Source organism: Lissotriton helveticus, chromosome 4_1 (assembly GCF_964261635.1).
Source record: "Lissotriton helveticus chromosome 4_1, aLisHel1.1, whole genome shotgun sequence".
Lineage (NCBI taxonomy): Eukaryota > Metazoa > Chordata > Amphibia > Caudata > Salamandridae > Lissotriton > Lissotriton helveticus.
In genome coordinates this window covers 834,652,791-834,672,821 of record NC_136063.1, presented here as the reverse complement: position 1 = coordinate 834,672,821, position 20,031 = coordinate 834,652,791, and the positions used below count along the sequence as shown (strand labels likewise).

General features: G+C 46.6%; 1 protein-coding gene across 2 annotated transcripts in view; it reads left to right on the top strand.

The window, feature by feature from the left end:
* Positions 1-20,031, top strand: part of CEP192 (centrosomal protein 192) — a 2,224,848-nt gene that overhangs the window by 945,543 nt on the left and 1,259,274 nt on the right. For both annotated transcript variants that reach the window (XM_078687485.1, XM_078687486.1), the window contains exon 25: positions 7,502-7,583. In XM_078687485.1, the coding sequence (XP_078543611.1) occupies positions 7,502-7,583 (82 nt within the window). The remainder of the gene's footprint in view (positions 1-7,501; positions 7,584-20,031) is intronic.

Genomic DNA, 20,031 nt, shown 5'->3' with positions numbered 1-20,031 from the left:
AAGTTGTTCCCGCCACATTCCAAGTAAGAATTTTACACATTGTTTTTTGAGAGTTATACAGCTCCCCGTCCCCAGCTACCACCGGACACTTGTCAAAGGTTAGAATTTGATTTGACTTCCGCGTGTCCAAAATACTATTTTCCTTTTGCATAAGGGTTGGGGAGATATGAGGTCTCTGACTAACTGGTGGGCCCTGTGTTTGTCAATCAACCCAATCCGTGGTTGGGAGACAATCATATCGGTTAACAGTTGTGAAGTTGTAGTAATTATCATACCCATTTGCAGTCTGGTGATAATAATGTGAATGATTGTTTTGGGGCCCTGCAGCGAACCCACCTTGAAGCGGTCTGCCTCTTCTTCTCCTAACCAAGTTCCATTCCTCCTCTCCTCTCTCATCCCAGCCATGGGGTTGCGCCTCCCATGGGGGATTAAACCTCTGTCTGGCTTTTTGGTCCTGTGGACACCTTAACCAACTCCATCTATTATCTGCTTAGTTCCCAGGTAGGTAGAAGTAAGATAGGGGCCTAGCAGTGACCCTGCTTGCTTGATATTTAGAAGAACCTCTACATATATATTCTACCACCTGTGTGTTCTCAAAAGTGACCACCACGCAATCCCCCTGTAGGTTTTTTCTATTCCCTCCCACCCATGGGGTTCTTTCCACCATTAGAATATTACTTGGGATATTCGGCGGTAGGGGATGGTTTTTGGAGAGCCAGTGACACACTTTATTTTTCAGAGCCTGGTAGGATTCTACTTCAGATGGTGAAATTTCAGTGACTCCAGTGAGAATCACTACATAAGGGCAGGCATCTGGAGGAAGATGGATGTTTCTGCGATCCACAGCCTTAAATCTTGGGGCTGTGTCCGGATTTGGGGTTGGCGGTGGGTGGTTTTTGACTTGGGGAGTTAACTTAGATTTATTTAGGTTTGGGATCTCTAGTTGTTTTAGATCAGGGGTCTTTGCTTTAGTACCCCCCAGGTTTGGATTGTTTCTGGGGTTCATGGGAACTTTATTTTTAGGAATAATATCATTTTTGCCAGCCAGGGATGACTTATTCAGTGTAGTCGCGACATGAGGTGTCTTAGTGTTTAAGGTAAAGCTTGGGGCACTTATATCCTTATGAATGTTTGTCAGGATGGTTTCTAGACAACGTAATCTAACCTCAATGGGTTCAAGTAAAGCTTTTAGCATATTCATAATGTTGGTATTATTGGCTGTACTTGGCCCGGTCCCATCTTGGCTAACATTGGCTAGATTAGTGACTTCGCCACTAAGTTCCAGGATTTCCTCCAAACTATTATCAATAATAGTATCATCTGGAAGGCTTAGAGGCAAGCCAAATTTTATAGAGTGCACCCCCCCTATATCATTTGCAGAAGCTGCCATATTATTATCCACAAATGCCGGGTCTGGGGTGGTATTCAATTGGATGTGGACAGTTTTTGCTTTCTTCCCTTTAAGGGTGGGTGGATTGTTGGCCTTTTGTTTGGGGATAGCCCCTTCTTTCAAGCCCCTTTGGTTCATGACGCTTGCCAAGGATGAATTGTCTAACTCATTTCTATCTACATCACTCTCTGTCAGAATATTAAGATTAGGGGTAGCTTCCAAGTCCTGTTGTGAACTTAAGACATCTGAGTCTCCGGTATCCCCAGTGTTGTGTACCATGACAGGGGTGTTGGAGCGGGACTCGATGTTGGGCGTACGTGCCTGGGCAATGAGGCCAAGGGAAGATCTCTTGGCCTTGGCTAGGTCTTGAGACACCCTCCTATCCATTAGTACTATCCCCTCATCAATAAGTGCGTTGGTGCGAACAATAAAGTCGTCCATAGTCCCGGTTAGTTTTTTTGCTCCGGCAACGGCCATGCTTCTGGTTTCCCGACAATTCATGATAAGCACCAATGCAAGTCTCAAATGACTGTTTACAATATTAGCTATGTAATAACAGGTCCAAGTACCAGTGGCTTAACAATGAATGGCAACTGACAACCCCGGATCCAGTAATGTGAAGATTGCAGACTTACAGTTTCTATGTCCAATGGTTATATGGGCTGTAACGAATCGGGCAGGGTTGGTGGCCCAGCCCAGTCTCCTCAGGCCTCTGAGGGCCCGCCCTTTGACCGGGCTTAGCCCGCGCTACCGTCCGCGCGCGTCCCGCGTTTGCGTCAGGAGGCGGGGCTATATAGGAGGAGGAGGGCGGGAAGAGGCACCAGGTGCGCGCGATGAACAGGCGCTAGCACCTCTGGGCCTCGCAGTCCCGCTGGGTGATTAGGCGTCTCTCTCCCTCAGCAGAGCGTGAAAACCAGTGATGGAGCACACGGGCTCGGAGTTCCTCGCAATATTCCCCAAGTATTCCCCAAGGCAGGCTCCACAACACAACCACAGAGTCCTGCACACGAGTTCCTCACAGCGTTAGGCAGTGTCCACAATGATCCCAAGAAGTCCTGCACACAAGCGACTGCGAGCGGCTCCCGCGAAGCGGGGGCCGCGAGTCATTAAGAATGCCTTCAGGGGGGAGGGGGCGGGAAGAGGCACCAGGTGCGTGCAATGAACAGGCGCTAGCACCTCTGGGCCTCGCAGTCCCGCTGGGTGATTAAGCGTCTCTCTCCCTCAGCAGAGCGTGAAAACCAGTGATGGAGCACACGGGCTGGAGTTCCTCGCAATATTCCCCAAGTATTCCCCAAGGCAGGCTCCACAACGCAACCACAGAGTCCTGCACACGAGTTCCTCACAGCGTTAGGCAGTGTCCACAATGATCCCACGAAGTCCTGCACACAAGCGACTGCGAGCGGCACCTCCCAGTAAAATGCCATTGCTAGAAGTAATCTGGCAAAAAGGGAGACCTGGAGACCATTGTCACCATTGGATATTTTGACCATCCTCTGTGGTATCAAATTTCTTTACTTAGTTCATCAAGGTAGAGAGCCCGCTGTGATCCCACCGTGTCCCATTCGAACAGCCGACTGGAACAATCAAGGTACAACCTGACGACCTTCTGATAAGACCCCCTGAATCGTTTCAACTCTTTCCTTAGGATACTTGAGGGCTTAACTGTGGGTGAGTCACCAAATTCGTTGTGGAATGAGCTTCAGATCAGACACCACTTCAACTTCGACCTCTTGGGTTCTCTGGACTTCGCTCTTGGCCCGAGACTGCAACTGGAAAGACTCCTGCTGCTCCTGTTCTCACCGTCCAGTTAGTCTACTGCAACATCTGTGCCCCTGCTCAATACAGGATCCTCACAAGGCCTGTGGACATCAGACACCTGAAGGAATTACCCATGGAGTGAAGGAGTCACTCCCCTACATCTGCAGACACCACAATGCAGCTGACCGTTCTGCTGATCCTGGGCTCCCCTGGACCTCCAAAGGCTCAGCAACACAGGTGGTGGTTCTGCAACTCTCTCGAAGCCTGAACTGTCTTCTCACTGAGTTTGAGGCTAGTATCCCTCATCGGAGCCGCTTCAACAGAACTCCTGTGCACCATGTAGCTGCATCGCTTAATTTCATGACGCAACTGCAACAGTTGCCCTGACCGACTCGTACCAACAGGATTAGATGCATCAAAAAGGTACTGACTACTAGTCCGTTGACACTTTAAACTGACCTGCACAGACGTGGTCGGTTGGAATTGCAAGCCTCTGTTGTCTGCAGTATCGTGGTAGCCCCAGACGGAGCTACCGATTTGGAAAACTGTGTCTTGAATAGTTCCTGCAAAGAATTTCCTGCATCTCTCCATGGCAGACCTAGTCTTACGTACCTCCTGGTCACTCCTGAGTGTCATACACTCTGTCCTCTCTACTTGTAGATGCATCTTGACTTGACCCCTCCTTTGGGTTCCACAGTACACTTTTCACCTTCGCCAGCAGCATCTTCCTGAAATCCTCCAATGTTTTGGACATTAGTCTCCGATGCCACTTTGCACCTGGCTTCCCTATTGTAAGCATCCTGGTTTCTTGGTTATCTACGGATGGGTGGCTCCGTAACCTCATGTCTTTCTCTGAGTTTCTTCAGGGTCTACTGGGAAATCTCCTTCTTTACAACCGCAACCGCGACTTACCCATTGACTTTAATTGAGCACACTGTCGTGTTTCCATACCGCACACGACCTCCGTAGGGTTTCTGGGTAATTACCTCAGGTCATTCCTTGGGTCCCAGCACTACTACATCTTCTGGGTCCAGTCATGACTTGAGTAGGGGTTCGCATCCCTCTACTTTAGTATATGGTTTGGTCTCCCCTGGGTGACCACTCTGTATTGGGTGCTACTTATCTGTTTTTTTTATTGTAAAGCATTGTGTGCATTGTATATGAGATATTGCGGTGTGTTAGTGAGTGCCATAAATGAAACACCTATTTTTATAAAATACACTGTGTGGTTCTTTTTCACTTAACTTATACCAATAAGATTAGGTTCAGGTAAAACAAGCTGCTTCGCACTCCTTCTGAACTAAGCCTGAAAGCTGCTCTCCACAGCTACCACTTAGGGAGCGCTCTAAGGTTGTCTAAGACAACTAAAATCACCATGAGGGTTGTCTGGATTAGTGCAGGGAGCTACACTTACATAAGTGAGCGCCATATACTAAGCTAGTCTCCTACAGTCCCCAAATCCTAAAATGGCAGCCGTCATAGCTTTGTTGCTGTGGAAGCAGCGAATAATGTTATTTAGAGATGGGTCTGCTCCACAGACCCTCTGCTGCATGAAGTATAAAAAGCTTTTGAGCCTTAATTTCTTAAAAACCTTTAGAACAGATTTACACCAAATCACAAAAATCACAGTTTCTGGACCAAGAGCCAACTTTATGACGAATGAGGTGTAACTCCTGCCATTTTGGCTGTAGCTGTGTATAATTTGTCTATGGAAAAATGAATGGGGAAAGCACATTTTGGTACCTCTCTCCCCACTTTTTTTGACTCCCCACTTGCCGGATCACCCCAAAACTGTTTTTAAGAGCACCCTTCATTTAAATAGATTGTAAGCTTCAGCCAGTCCTGATGATGGTCCTTAGATACTACCCCCAACATGATCGAGACGACGACTGAGTAGATTGAAGGGGTTGATCTAGTGGCGTGAATACTTCCTTTTTTTTTTTTTTTAAACACAATTTTATTGATTTTGTACCATATATATACGTCACATTTCCGAATCTTACATCGTATATAGCCATACTCTTTGTAGGGTATGAGGCGACATTCGTTATGTTATTATTACGTCGTACCGCCAGGATCAGTTCTTTATACAGTGACTAAGTGCATAGGGTCATCTTGTACATTCCAGGAAAGTGGTACAATCCAATATTCTTGCAAGAACACATATGTTCATTGTCCTTTCGGTACAGTATCAAATCCCAGTTCTCTAGCTATGCTCATGAATAATAATCCAATAAACATGTCCCCAACTCCCCCCTCCCCAAACCCCTCGGTCTCATGCGCATTCATAAAATCATAGATATCTCAAACTAAATGTTATAGGCTCATAACAAAATTATACATTAGTAGATATAAACAACCCGCTGTATATGCCATAGTATTCAAGGTATGGGTATCTCCATGAGCATTCAGCTGCGGGAATCCAGAGGTTCTTGAGTAATGTCAACCGATTTCATAGCCTCAAGCATAGTATCCCATTCCAACGCTATTGGAGTCTTGCGTAAGCCTCTAAGTTCCTCTCTGCGCAAAGCTGCGCACTCAGCGCTGCCCCAGCGCAACAGCTCACTGTGCCAGGTGAATATGGCGGGGGGCTTCCGCGATTTCCATCGCATAGTGAAGGCCCGTATAGCTAGAATAAGCAGCAGGTCTACAAAGCGATATTGTGCTTTATTTAGACACTCGTGTACGCAGGCCTAATATGCATGCGTCTACCGTGTTCAGTATTTCATGGTGTACAGCTCCTCCAGTTATGTGCCTAACATTTTCCCAGTATCCCTGCACTTTCGGACACATCCATAACATATGAAGCAGGTCTACCCCGTCTAACAGACCGCTTGGGCAGGAATGCTGTGACTCTGGGAACATTCTATCCAATTTGTGTGGAGTGAGGTAAGCCCTAGGCAGCACCATAGTCTGAATAAATTTAAACTTCGCATTTCTAGAGGTTTTTTTGTGATGTTCAAGAACATATGCCCATTCCCTATCTGTCAAATCCCTTTCGATGTCCCCTCTCCATGGGTGACTACCTCCTTTTGGCGTCCTTGTGTAAGGATCTTGAGGAACATTTCCTGTGTTCTGCCGTGAAAACCTCCTTTGTTCCTTGTGTATAAGGAATGATATTGAGGTGAGGCTCGGATAGGCTTTTCCTATCAAAGTATGATTTGTGTATTTATTTGTGTATACCAAATACACTTTTCAGATTTGGTATTTTGCTCTCCCCGTTTTTCTTTTTTTATATCCCTGATATTTTCCATTCATTTGTTGTTGTGATACTTTGATATTGTTTCTATCAATATTTTAAGGTATATATATTTGATTATTTGCCCAAGGGGCACTTTCTTTATGTCGCTGTTCTAATGGTTACCCCAGCCCCCTGTTGCCTTTACAGGGTTTCTTGAAGTTTGCCTTCAGAGCTTATGGTGGTCCCAGCACACTGCTGGACCGTTGAGACTGACCTGTGGTTTTTGTTGCTCCTTAGTAGTCATCCACATCTCTGACCCTTTGTACTGGGTCATATCTCCTTCTTGATTTAGGAGGACGCTTTGGTATTGACGTTCCATCGGTGTGCTGATTGTAGGGCCTGGTTTTGATCAGGTGTAGAAACGTGCTGCCATGAAATTTTCAGTTCTTGCAATACAAATCCAGAAGTGTCTGCAAAGTGGTTGTCTGGAAGGAGGCAAAACAGCAGGTCTCATCTGCTCCCAAGTGTGCACTCCACAAATGGCACTGACCTTGTTCTTGTCGGTGTATTAAATGTATTTCAATTTGAACATGGTGGTTTTGATCTGAATTAAGATTACTGTGTGGCGCATTCTCCACTGGATTTCGGGTAGACTATTAAACAGACCATCAACTCACATCATTCCCATTTTAATTAATGAAAAAATGGCATTTTCCCAGATAGTTTTCAACTCATAAGTGCTCAGGCAAGAAGCCTCTCCAGAAACCCTTGAATGTCTGAATTGTCAATACTTAATAATTATTGCTGTTCATGGAGATATCTTCTGTGTAAGTTCCTTTTTTTTCACTGCAATGAAGATTGGAGAGAAAATGCTATAACTTTGGAAAGGATTTTCAAGTAATGAGTAGGTTCAGTCAGTAGAGATGTTTCTTTATATGATTAGTACATACAGTTTAGGATTACTAACATGGGTCTGCTTTTGTTTTGGTGCCCTTTTAGGATAGTTCAATTTGTTTTCTAAGTTAATTAACTTTGTAGGGATTTATGTTGTTACTTTAATCTTGTTTATTCTTATACTGCTTGTATGATCCTATCAATTGTCAAAGTTTTGAATTGATTGCCTGCTGTTTAAAAACATGCTTATATTTAAAATGCATAACACTTGTTTTTAGGATTCAGAAATTGTAGTAGTGTGGGTTATTTTTCGTGCCCCGCCACCAAAGCCGGAATTTGCAGATCAAAAAATCACTTCAGGTAAGCTTGTCCTTAACATGTTTGAGTCCTGTTTATAAACAATGTTGATTGAATATGTAGCAAAGCACTCTGCATGGCAAAGTATTTTTATGGCTTTGTTAATTCAAATGCCCCAGTGTTATACTGAAAAGTACTATTTTGGGGAAGCGAATTTGAAAAAAACTGCTATTGTACCCTTTTTGCTTGAACCGACCCACTAATATAGTTTGAGTACAAGTGTTTATTATGTCCCTGATAACATGCAGCCTGTTTACAAATACTGGGCTATGTTTATCCGCCAAGCCAGTCTGATGTTGCAGACACAAATGTAAACTTTGATCAGTGGAGGTGAATTGCATGGATGTAGAGTTGATGCCATAGCCAGTTCTGGTGGTAACGGGTTTGAAAAAGTGAACAATGTTTAGAGGCCAGACCCTTGAATGCTTTATATTGACATGCTGTACTGAAATAGTGACACTGTATGGACTTGTGCATTCCTTGAGGCTCTCCAACAATCCTAAAGCCATCACATGTGTAAGATTAATGTAGCAACTAAATGAAATAGGAAGCTTTCAATTTACAAGCCCAGAGTGAGAGCAGCAGACTGAGATATATATTGTCCCCTTGCTACTAGCAAATATCAAAGCAATACCTAAATTAATAGGTCTGGTTATTTTCCATGTGAAAGGGATTCTTCTTTGATTGGCAAGGTTGTGTTGTGTATGTGAGGAGTAGTAAATGCCTGGATCAACTAGCAAGTTCATGGATGAGTGAATGAGTCACCGAATAGATTTACACATCTGAGTGGATGGCTGTAGGCCATGTGCATGGATGAGTGGCTGATTGTTAATGTTTGGATGGACGAGTGAGTACATGAATGATTGCGGACAGATCACACTAGGCTTTTAGACGAAGGCCTTGGCAGACTAAATAATTAACAGAATGCCAAAAATGACTAATGTAATTTCAGTGGAAGCACTTCATCACTCATAGGAGCACCTGTTTAGCTACTAGAATATTCTTCCATTCCCCCATGTGCTGGATCAAGGCTTCATCAAACACTCGAAATTTCACCTAGCTTAACTGAGCCTATTACTCTATTTTCCCTGACCCAAGATATTCTTACAGACCGGTACCCTGGACATCAAGATTGATTTGGGCTGTAATTTTTTAATTTAAACTAGTTCTATTACGTTTTTGCATTGTGATAACATCATACATCAGAATAACCAGATGTTATATTCATGTGCATCTTCAGTTATTTGTTATAGTGAAAGAGCCACTTTTGTAGTCTGGCACCCTATGATGACCTCCAACTACCACCATTTTAATTGATTTTAGTGTGTTATTTTACCCTAGCCTTAATGTAGGATGGTCCTGCATATGCCTGCTTCTCTTCTGTGCTATAATCTTGCTGCCTTTCAATGGGAGCTGTTATGGAGTGGAACAGTCTTGCCAAGGGCAGAGCATGTGGGATATGCATTTGAAGGCGTGCTGTTGTGCAGGAATGTGTATTGTATTGTGCATTGATGAGAATTATGAGTTCTTACTGTTGGCTTTGACATGGTTTAATGTCATTCTGTTTTCTGACTTTACCTTGCTTTATGGCAGTGCTTACTATTTATTAGCTTTGACATGCTTGCATGTCATCTTGCTTTTCAATTCCATCTTGCTTTGGGCCTTTCTGTGTGCATGGTCTAACTAACTCCATTTTCATGACTGAAGCTATTTTCTGTGCTTGCACGTAGCTGCAAAGTGGGGAGGGCATGTTTTGCTCTTCCTCCTATTTTTCACACTTTACTGAATAGAGAAAACCAGTTCTTATCAGAGAAACATGGTCTGTCTCAAAGCCATAGCAAAGGCCTGACCAACCGATGCCCTGGCCTTGGAGCAGACTGGTACGGGCTCTCATGAGAACGAGGGGGCTCGGCTTGCTAGAAGCTTCGTTATGTTCAGATTTGTATTAAAAAGGGGAGCTTCCACTGGTCTGGCGGGAGTTTGGATCTCGAGCGAGGGCAGACGTGTCTAGCTCGATTGAACCTAGATTGCTGAGCTCTGATCCCCGGAGAGGGAGCGGGAGACGGAGGAAGACAAAGGGAGAGAGATGGAGAGGGAGGGAGAGGGAGGGAGACAGAGGGAGAGAGAGAGGGAGGGAGGGAGACAGAGGGAGGCAGAGGTAGACAGTGGGAGGGAGTCGGGGAGAGGGAGGGAGTGAAGACTTCCCCCTGGCCAGAAGTGGGTAGTGTATGCATCAGGTGATGTATTGAGTTTTGTGGTTATTGCCATTGTGATGTGAGCCAGTGGCTGTGATCATTTGAGGTGTTTTCTTTGTGGTGTGGGAGGTGCACATCCAGAGTGATCCTCTACTGTGTATATATATCTTTCTGATCTCTTGCAGGACATCCAGTGTATCTTATCCTATATCAGTTATTGCTTGTTTATTAATCCGTATAATAGTTTGCTCAGTTATTGAATCATGCCTTTAGATTATAACTTTGCTACATATGTTTAAATCTTATGTATTTGGTATCTGAGATAGCCTTTGTTTAGAGAGTATTATGTAATAAACCCCAAGTCTTATTCTAAAAGTGATAGTCTTTGCATTTTATTAAATAAAACCCCTTTTCAAAAAGTGCAGTTTGTTTTGTGTTGAAGTCTTGCTCTGCCAGGGGTGGTAAGACATGCTCAAAAGTGTCTATTATTCGCGGGAGGAGCCAAGCTGGCGACCAAGATGGCCACTTAGGCTCCCGGCTCCGCAGACCTCCTCATCCTGCTACAAGATCCTGCCGGTTATCCTGTGCCTATGCAACTCTCCCGGATAGATGAAACGAAATAACGCTACACCGAGTGACCCCGAAAGTTCCACCTGCTTCGATAATGGAGAAACGTTGCCTTGAAGTTTGCGGCCTGCACCAGCATTGAAGCCGGGGCCTCGAGTGGGAGTGCAGCCGGTTTCTAGTTGAACAACATCGGCCATAAGAGTTCGAGAGGAGCCGGTCCACCGGAATGGAAGAATATTTTGTACGATCGTAACATCAAAGATCCGTATGGATTAGCGCCGAAATGGGGCAACTCAATGACACTGCGGATGCAAGCTGAATAATTGGTTGTTGAAGCCCGGAATATATTCGGCTTGGTGCCGTCTAAACTGCGACCCGATGGTTCCAGGCATATCCTGAAGACAGCTCCGCAATATCCTTGCATGTAGAGGGGTTGGAACGTGTGTCTTTGCTTCTAATTCCTCTGGTCTATCCCGAGGGCCTAGGGGTGGTCGTGAACGAAACGCGCGAAATGGCGCTCAATATCGACCTTCATGCGAATCGGACCCGATCCTCCGAGAGGTCTGGGAAAATTCAAACGGAGGACCTGGGACGACATATCCTCTCTAAGGGATCTCCGAGACCGGACCAGAATTTCCCTATCAAGGGGGACCAACTAGTGCTGACCAGGGTTGAACCTACGCTTGGGGCTATAATGACGGCGATCGAGGATCTTCATCTCGCTCTGAACTGGAAAGCCCAAGACTTGGAGCACAAATTGGATGCCGTGGCTTTTGGACTGGGACATACTGACATAGCTTTCGTTCAATTTAATGCCACTGCGAAAGTAACGACATCCACACTACCCGGACTAATGGCGGCCAACATTTCCATAAAACGAGCGATGCGGGAGACCCTGGATTGCACAGTAGCTAAGGCCCGGGTATTGGAGGTTCCAGTTATGTCAGTGCTCACACTATTGTTATCGACCGAGGGCAAATCGCACCAGGCAATGTATCGGATGACTCATGCGACGACTCAGGAGTGGCTCGACAAGGTGGCCCTTTCTCCCTTTCCGAACTCAGTGCACCTGGACTTTAAACAACATCCGTGGTTCTTATCGACACTGATGGGACCCAGTGACAATGTGACTGAGAAAGCCCAGCTGTTACCGGCTCGCTACTGTTCTTTCGAACTTTTCAAGATGGCGGCTGTCCGGTTTAATAACATTTGTGTAACTGATCGAACGGGTCAAGGCTGAGAACGGCCTATTGTTTCAAGACTTTTATTTAAATGGTGGTAGTGCGGGATTCACTTTCTAATGTTGATACCGGGAGGCAGTGTAGGCGAGTAATGTATCCCCCGATTTTCGCTTGATAGTGAAATGATAATGTATCCGTAATAGGGGGAGGCTTAGAACTGGCGGGGTGGGCAGAGGCCGGGAGCCTGTACGAAGGCCCTCCTCCACATACTTCTTTTAGTATTCGTAGATTAGATGGGGCTACAGGCACACTGCTAGTTGGGGATTGGCGTAAGCTAAATGCAGGGGTGTAGGGTGGGGTGTTGCGCACGTTGCGTTTTTTCTTTTCTTTTCTTTATTTATTTCTTGTATATCCTGACTCTGTTCTTAGTATTAAGGTGCCGATGCGAGCTCTATTATTTTGATTAGTTCGGTTTTGCATACAAATGTCTGTACCTTATCCTGTTTATGATCTTAGTATCGAGGGGCGCAATGATCTTTGATATCCTGATTTTGTGGGTGGGAGGGCCTGTGGGTTGCGCGCATTGATATAGGCTAACTTCGCTAGTTTTATAATCCTGATTCGTCAAACGTGTGTTAGAATCTCAATGTCCTGCTTTAACGACTGCCGCTATTGCGATCTTTCAATTGTTTGATTCCCTGTATGTGTTGGACTGCATTGCACTTGATACGCTCTTATTGTTTTTTCGTTTTTTATAACAATAAAAAGATTTATAAAAAAAAAAGTGTATTATTCAAAGGTGCGGTTGTATATTTGCCTCCCACGTGGGAGTGCAGGTATTGGTTGCAGGCTTATTGGTGAGAAGCCACATTAAGAACATTTGTACATAAAATCGTATTAATTGTCTGGTGAAATCAACAATATTATCTATGGCATATCATCGTACCCAAGCTAGAATTATGACTCAATGGCTGTACTACTTCCCAGGTCACTTTCTGTCCTAATTGGTTCAGTGGGTCTAAGCGGAGTACCAGTTGCTCCCTCATTTCCATGTGATTCTAGTAAATACCCCCTTAAAGGGCACCATATATCCCGGGGTTGGTAGGGGGATGGTAGGAACTCTGCATAGATGAGTGATTGCTCTTGACAGTATATTAAATCTTGTAGCCATTCCTTAAACTTGCCCCCTCCCCCATCTGCAGGCCACCCTTCGTTTAGCCAATAAGAGCTCTAGGGAGACATATCTATGGGTTGATAATATTATCTATTCTGTGTATCCCAACAGTTTTCAAGTGCGGTTGCAGGAATTACAGATCCTGTCATCTGCTCCAGTGCTTTGAAAGCCTGCACCCAGTATGCTTTAGCGGGTGCGCGTTCCCACACTAAGTGTAGGATGTCTACCCAATCCCCCCCCACTTCTGTTTAATTTGTCATTATCTCGCAGGTGTAAGCGATGGAGACGTGTAGGGGTGCAATACAACCTATGCAAGTATTTAAAGTGAATGATTCACAGCCTACTACTTGCCGATATTGTTTCTGTTTGCTGACAGCCGTATCGCCACTGTCCATCTTCGAGCGATGTGCCCAACTCCTTATCCCAATTCAGACGCGAGCATCGGCTGAGTTCGCTGCTCTCATCCTGAATATTATGATAAAGTAGTGAGACCACATGTGCAGGGCTATAGCCTTGGAGCAACTTATGCAGGGGTGGAGCCCTGAAGGATCACTGGAGTTGTCTTGGATGGCCTACCTAACATCTTATCTTAGCCTAACCTATAGAAACCGCTCCATCGGGGTAGGCCAAGCCTCCCAAAGGAACACCCCCTCATCTCGGAACAGGCCCTCCTCATACAGATCTCCCTATATACACATCCTGATTTTCTGAAGCATCCGATGGCACCCAGCCTTGCGCATCAGCGCAAGGTCTGGATGCCAAGAGATGCCTAGCAATGGGGAATACAAAATGGGCGCTTGTAATTGTTGAGCTATACTCCGCCAAGGTACAAGCATCTGTTGAGGCGTCTGCATCTCTGGGGCGAGTAGACTCTCCAAAGAATACCAACATCAGAACCAGGTCCGTGTAGCCCTGTTTGAAAGCCAGGTGGGGCGTAAATGGTAAAGGTCTGAACCAGTACGTTGCGAAGTGCGCCGGCGCGCATAAAAGTAGAGTTACTTATCTGGACCCTCGATTCCGCCTTTAGAGAAGTGTTGGTTCATCACTTACCAATGCAACCAAAGTTGCTTTCCACCCCAGGTCAAGTGAATTAGCTGAGTTTTTAGAGTTATGAAAAAATTGCTGCCCGGGTTATAAGGGATGTTAATAAATAGATAAAGTAACTTTGGCAGCACTACCATTGGAATTAATGATATGTGTCCTGCCAAAGAGATCAGCATGGAGATCCATCTCGTTATGGAGTCTTGCAGTTCACCGAACGCTCTTCCTCGCGTATCAGTTCTGCTCTCTCGCTTGTGACTACTATCCCCAGGTATTTAATCTTAGTCGCACAAGGTCAGTGGGTAGTATGTGACAAATTACCAAGTCGTAGCGGTAAGAGGGAAGATCTGGGATTTCTCCCAGTAAATCTGTATTCACAGAGCACGCACAAAACGTAATGAATTCTCTCAGGATCGGTTTAGACTAGATTCAGGGTCTCGAAGGAATAGTGTGATATCGTTTGCTTAAAAGGAGATTAATAAATGCTGTGTGGGATATCTGAGCCCATATTCCCAATGGTGTTTCTGGAGTTTGGCTGCTAACGGCTCCACAGCTAGCGCAAACGGGAGGGGACAGTGGGCATCCCTGTCTTGTACCAAGCATGATATTAAGGGGAGAAGAAAGTGCCCTGTTAACTGATACGCTTGCCTGCGCCTGGCTGTATAATAACTCAGTCCAGGCTAGGAAGGCGGGTGGGAACCCCATTTGACGCAATACACCCAGAAGATATCCCCGTTCAAGGGAATCAAACGCCTTAGTGGTGTCGAGAAAAATCGCCACCCCGGAGAGGTCAGGGTCGTTATCTTGTATTATTGGAAAAAGGATTCGAAGGTTGTGCGATGCGGCACGCCCGGGGATGAATCCCAACTGGTCGGTTAGAACCAAGTTGTCCATTGGTAAACTCAACTGATTAGCGCGTACCTTAGCTACTAGTTAAACATTGCAATTTATCATGGACAGGAGCCTATAGAACTTGCATCTATCTCCCGATTTCCCCAGTCTTAGTATATAGATGAGTACGGCTTCCCTCATAGCTTGCAGAAGAGTGCCAGATTCTCAGGCCTCTTTGTATAAACCTTTCAAAATAGTGACTGTGAGAAGTTGGCCTGATATATGATGTTAACTAGTTCTAGTGATCACCTTGTATCAGTCCAAGCAACCCTTATGGTGATTGGTTGTAAGTCAGCGTTATAGACCAGCTATCCTATTGGTAGCATGGACAAAGCAGTCTTAGGCTAAACTCTTTTGGCATGTGAAGCCAGCTGTATTACCATATGTAACCCCTTGAACACCAAATGAAAGGACACCACACAGGATATATATTCAAAATATATATGTATTTATTACTACAAATAGTCCCCTGAACTCTTTATGAGCACAAGCGCAAACATGTTAAAACAATTCAATTGATAAGCACACAAAAGTTGCACAAATATGATAGGCCCGGGTGGCCTCTAAAACCATATACTAAAGAAGTGGTATAAGTACCACGAGTCGAAAGGAAGTAAGGCCTAGGGCCTTGGGAATCGCTGGGGCTATGCTGTACTAACGCAAGTTAGGAACTAGGAGGCCCACGGGATCACATTTGCAGTACGCGAAGTTAGGAGCAAGTTACATTGAAGTCAATGGATGCGTAAAAGTTAAAAAGGTAAAGGTAGGAAGTCTTCCGGTCAGTCTAGAACTTAGCCCTTTTGGAATCTGGACACTAGGAGTGTTAAACTACTCGGGGGCACCGGAGTGCCAGCGTTACCTCACCCACAGGAAGCGGGTGCAGTGGTGCCAAAGTGCGTCGGGATTCTGCAGGAGTTCAGATGGAGTGTTGATGCTGCAGGCGACCTGATGTGAAGAGTTCCGGTGGATCAAAGGGTGGATCTGAAGTGATCAAGACCTGAAAGCAGAGGGGACAATGTTCAAAGTCACTAGCCAGTGACCGGCGTGGAACCAGGAAGGAACCAGGCGTTGTCGGGTGCCAACAGGTGAAGTCGTGAAGCTTGTCTCTTCAGCAGCGTGGACTGGGCGACGAGGACGACGACCAGGAGTCACCCACGTAGGCTCTAGTTGATGGCGGTGTCGGCTTCTTGATCGGAGCAAACAGGCCTTGGCTAAAGCAAGCCACACAGGAAACAAATAAGGCTTCTCACTCTAAGGTCAGAGGGGCTACTGCTTTTGGTAGCAGTAAGGGCCAGTGTGGAGCAACCAGACCAGCAGTGCAAAGTTGTCGTTTGGTCGCCAAGATGGCCACTAGCCAACGGACTAGCAACCGGATAGGCGCGTCGAGTGGAACAAAGCAGAAGGGCCCCACGCAGATCTCGTGAGAGCTGGAGGGCTGGTCTTTGGTGCAAATGTAGCTCGGTGGTGGAGCTTCTCAAGACCCCAAGCACAGCGTTGAGGGTGCCTCAGGTGCTGCGCAGTCAGCTTCTCGTGGACGTTTCAAGAGGTCCGGTCCCACGTCTCAGGTCGCCTCCACTCGTCTCAGCTTTGCAGGGACTGTGGATAGGGCTGTTAGATGTCTGGGAGTCTGGTTCTTGTCAGTCTCTGGGCTCGGGCTCCGGCGGGAGGCGGCGGCAAAGCAGTCGTTGATCGCTGGATGGTGCCTGTGTTCACAGGGTGGCCACTCCTTGGCCACAAGGGAGATTCTTCAGTCTTCTGAGCAGCAGAACGTCGAAGGTCCAGAGTTTCTTCTTATGTAGTCAAATTTCAGGGTAATCTAAAGTCTTGGGACTCAGCTCCTACCTTTAAACCAATTCTAGGGTCTGGACTACCTACTAGGTCCCTCCTATGGGTGGGACCAGATAGGGGGGCGGTTACACCCCCTTTCCTTTGTCCAGTTTCGCGCCAGAGCTGGGGCTGGAGTGCCCCAGCACCGGTTTGAACTGGCCTATACACGGGGACACCTTGTGTGCCCCGGGCATGTCTGATTCTTTTCAGCCCTACCTAACCAGATGCACAAAATCCTGTCTCGGGTGGTGCTAGCACCTCCCAAGGCAGGAAACCCTTTGTCCAAGCCTCCCTCGCTGGAAGGACTCCCAGCAGCAGGAGGTCAGACTTGTGTCTGTGGTGGCAGCATCCATTTTGTGATGCTGAGGCTCCGTTTAACTTTAACCGGGGTTCAGGTTCTGTACATGTCTTGTCCCTCTAGAAGGGTGGAATGCTACCCCCGTCGCCAGAATTGGCGAGGGGGTAGTATTCCAATTCGTATGACACCTTACTCGACATGTTTCGATAATGTCAAACCAGAGTTAGCATTTAACCGCGAGGTTCATAATGCACTTAAGAGTATATGGTATGACGTTATCCGGAAACAGCTAAAGGACATGGTTCCGAAAGCTGCAGACATGGCTTAGCTCGTGCTAGAGCACCATCTCACACATAACCAAGCACTCTGCCTCCAGGATCGATAAGGCCTGCCATAGGAGTGACGTATAGGTTACTGTGTGTCCTTGTATGTGTTAGATATAGAGATACTATATCTAAAGCAAAGGGTGATTACACCACCTTGCCCCAGCTGAGTGATCAGCCAGTTGTGTCAAATAATAAGGCCAGGCCAGGGGTGGCACAATACGTGCTGCAGCCCCTGGTAGGCCTTGGATGCACCTATGCCCTGGGTACCTAGGGTACACTGTACAGGGGCTCACAAGGTGATCCATGTTCCAATTGGTAATGAACCTAAAGTGCATTGGCATAAATTTAGAGAACAGCATGCTGTGGGTCTGATTGGCAGGCCCACAGCCACATTGTCAAAAAGTAGTGAAGCAAAAAGCAAAAATTGGGGGTGACCATAGGATAGCAGACCCTACTCTCCTACACAGTGACCAAGTAATCTATTTACGTTTTTAAGGAATCAGCCGGGAGGCCGTCTGGACCAGCGGCTCGTCCAGAGCAGCAAAGTTGCATAGTAGCTGCCCGGATCTCATCTTCCTCGATATCGGCAGATAAGAACTCTTTGGGAGTTTCCAAGCCACCCCAGTGCCATGTCCTCCATGTATTGTTCAAGATCTGGGGGTCCCACCCTCTGCGCAGTGTAAAATGTTTTGTAGAAACTATGATATACACGCAGTATGTCTGGTGTGTCTCTGTATGTTCCATTCAAGTAGGTTATCTCGATGACAGTATTAGAGAATCTAGGTTTACGAAGTAGTTCAGCAAGTGCTCTCCCAGATTGCTCCCCCATCACTGTATCTACGGGCTTGACAGTATTTCCCTCGGTCCAAACATTCACGATCAGCTGTTTCTTGATATTCAGACAGTGTGTGTCTAAGTGTCACTCGTAGTATCCCGCTAGGAGCCTGTCTTCAGCTTATGAAGGGTAGTGCGAATGTCTCTTAATATACATCCTCCCTTTGCTATGCACATTCCTCGCATGGTGACCTTAAAGGCCACCCATGCTGATGCATGCAGTGGTACAGACCCAGTGTAGTGTTGAAAGAAGTCTTGTATTTCCTGCCCCATGCCATTCCTAAACAAACCTTCCAGAAGAGCGAGGGGAGAGAGTCTCCAGGCTAGGCGGGGCATCAGTTTCATCACAACCAGAGAGTGATCTGAATAGGTTCATGCCAAGTGGGAGGCCTCCCTTAACCAAGGACCAGCCCTCTAGAGGTCAGCCAATAGTCCAGTCTCGATCACTATGAATGAACCGTAGAGTGGCACGTTCCTTCGGTGCTCGAGAGGTGTATGGATCGCCAGTCATCCTGTAGGTGGTGTCTCTACATTATTCCTGACCTGCCGCTGAGTATTAGTGTAGTGGTAGTTCTGTGGGTGTGATCTGTCTCACTGCGGGTCAATAGTAATGTTTAGATCTCCTCCCAGTATAATGTGTGGATCCTATAGTAAGGACCTTCCCCCATAGGTTGTTGAAACATTCTGGGTCATCACTGTTAGGTCGGTAGAAGCATACCAATGTTATGGATTGTGATGCTAGCCTACCTCACTTGATGTTGTATCGTCCCAGAGTATCCTGCATGGACCCCATCGCTACATATTAAGCATGGGCGAATTTTGCGAATTCGCGATTCGCTGATTTTTGAATTCGCGATCCGCCAAATTCGCGATTTTTTATATTTTTGCGTGTTCGCGGGGCGCTTTGCGTGTTCGCTGTTTTTTTTTTTTGCTAGACCGTGATGCGCCCTCTGGTTCATCACTGCCACCCTCTCGTTTTTTATGCCCTTCTGCCCCCTGTACCACTCGTTTTTGTGCCTTTCTGCCCTCTCCCCCACTCGTGTTTGTGCCCTTCTGCCCGCTGCCCCACTCGTTTCTGCCCGCTGCCCCACTCGTTTTTGTGGTCTTCTGCACTCTGCCCCACTCGGAGGGGGGGGGGGTTTCTGTGCGAGTTCAAGTGCCTCTTGTGTGTATAAATGGTCAGAGACCGATTAGAGCAGCAGATGAAGAGAAAGAAGCTCCTGGTCACAGGAACAGCACGAGGATTGCGCTCGTGAAAGTCAAGGATACAAAGGCCTCTATCCAGCATCACAGCTGATTTTCGACGGTAGATTTGGGAAGAAGGCACACCTGCCCAGCCTCGACGACGCTCACGATTGTTATTGGGCTGATGAATGCGTCACTGAATTGAGCTACAACTAGTTCCAGCGGCTATGTGTGTGTTACTATGCAATCGCGCCCAAGGGCGCAGGGGTCACTTGAGTGAGCTGTCCATCATAGTGGGTAAATGGCGGGAAGACTGTGCACACCGCTAGTGTGTTGGCGGGGCTTCCATGCGAGTTCACATGCCTCTTGTGTGTATAAACGGTCAGAGAAAGATCAGAGCAGCAGATGAAGAAAAAGAAGCTCCTGGTCACAGGAACAGCACAGGGATTGCGCTCGTGAAAGTCAAGGATGCAAAGGCCTCTATCCAGCATCACAGCTGATTTCCGACGGTAGATTTGGGAAGGAAGCACACCTGCCCAGCCTACTCAACGCTGACGATTGTTTTTGGGCTGATGAATGCGTTACTGAATTGAGCATCTGAAAGAGACACGTTAGTATTAGATTCCTTACCTTAGAATATCCCCAGGCGTCAGACTGGATCCGGAAAATTTTGCGTAGCAGTACCCTTGCGCGTCGGTAGGCATCGTCTGCGGCTCCGCGTCCGTCGTCGGCGTCGTGGGCGCCGTGATGACGTCGTCGGAGTATTTAGACGCCGCCTCCGCCTGCTGACGTCAGTTCTTCTTTTTTCCGCGCCAGCAAGCGCAGATCTGGAAAAAGCAGTAACCCTAGTCATTTTTGACTAACTTTTTTGATCCTTTTTGAATCCTGTTTCAAGTCTTTACGACTCCGATCGGTGCCTCAGGGATGCCCGG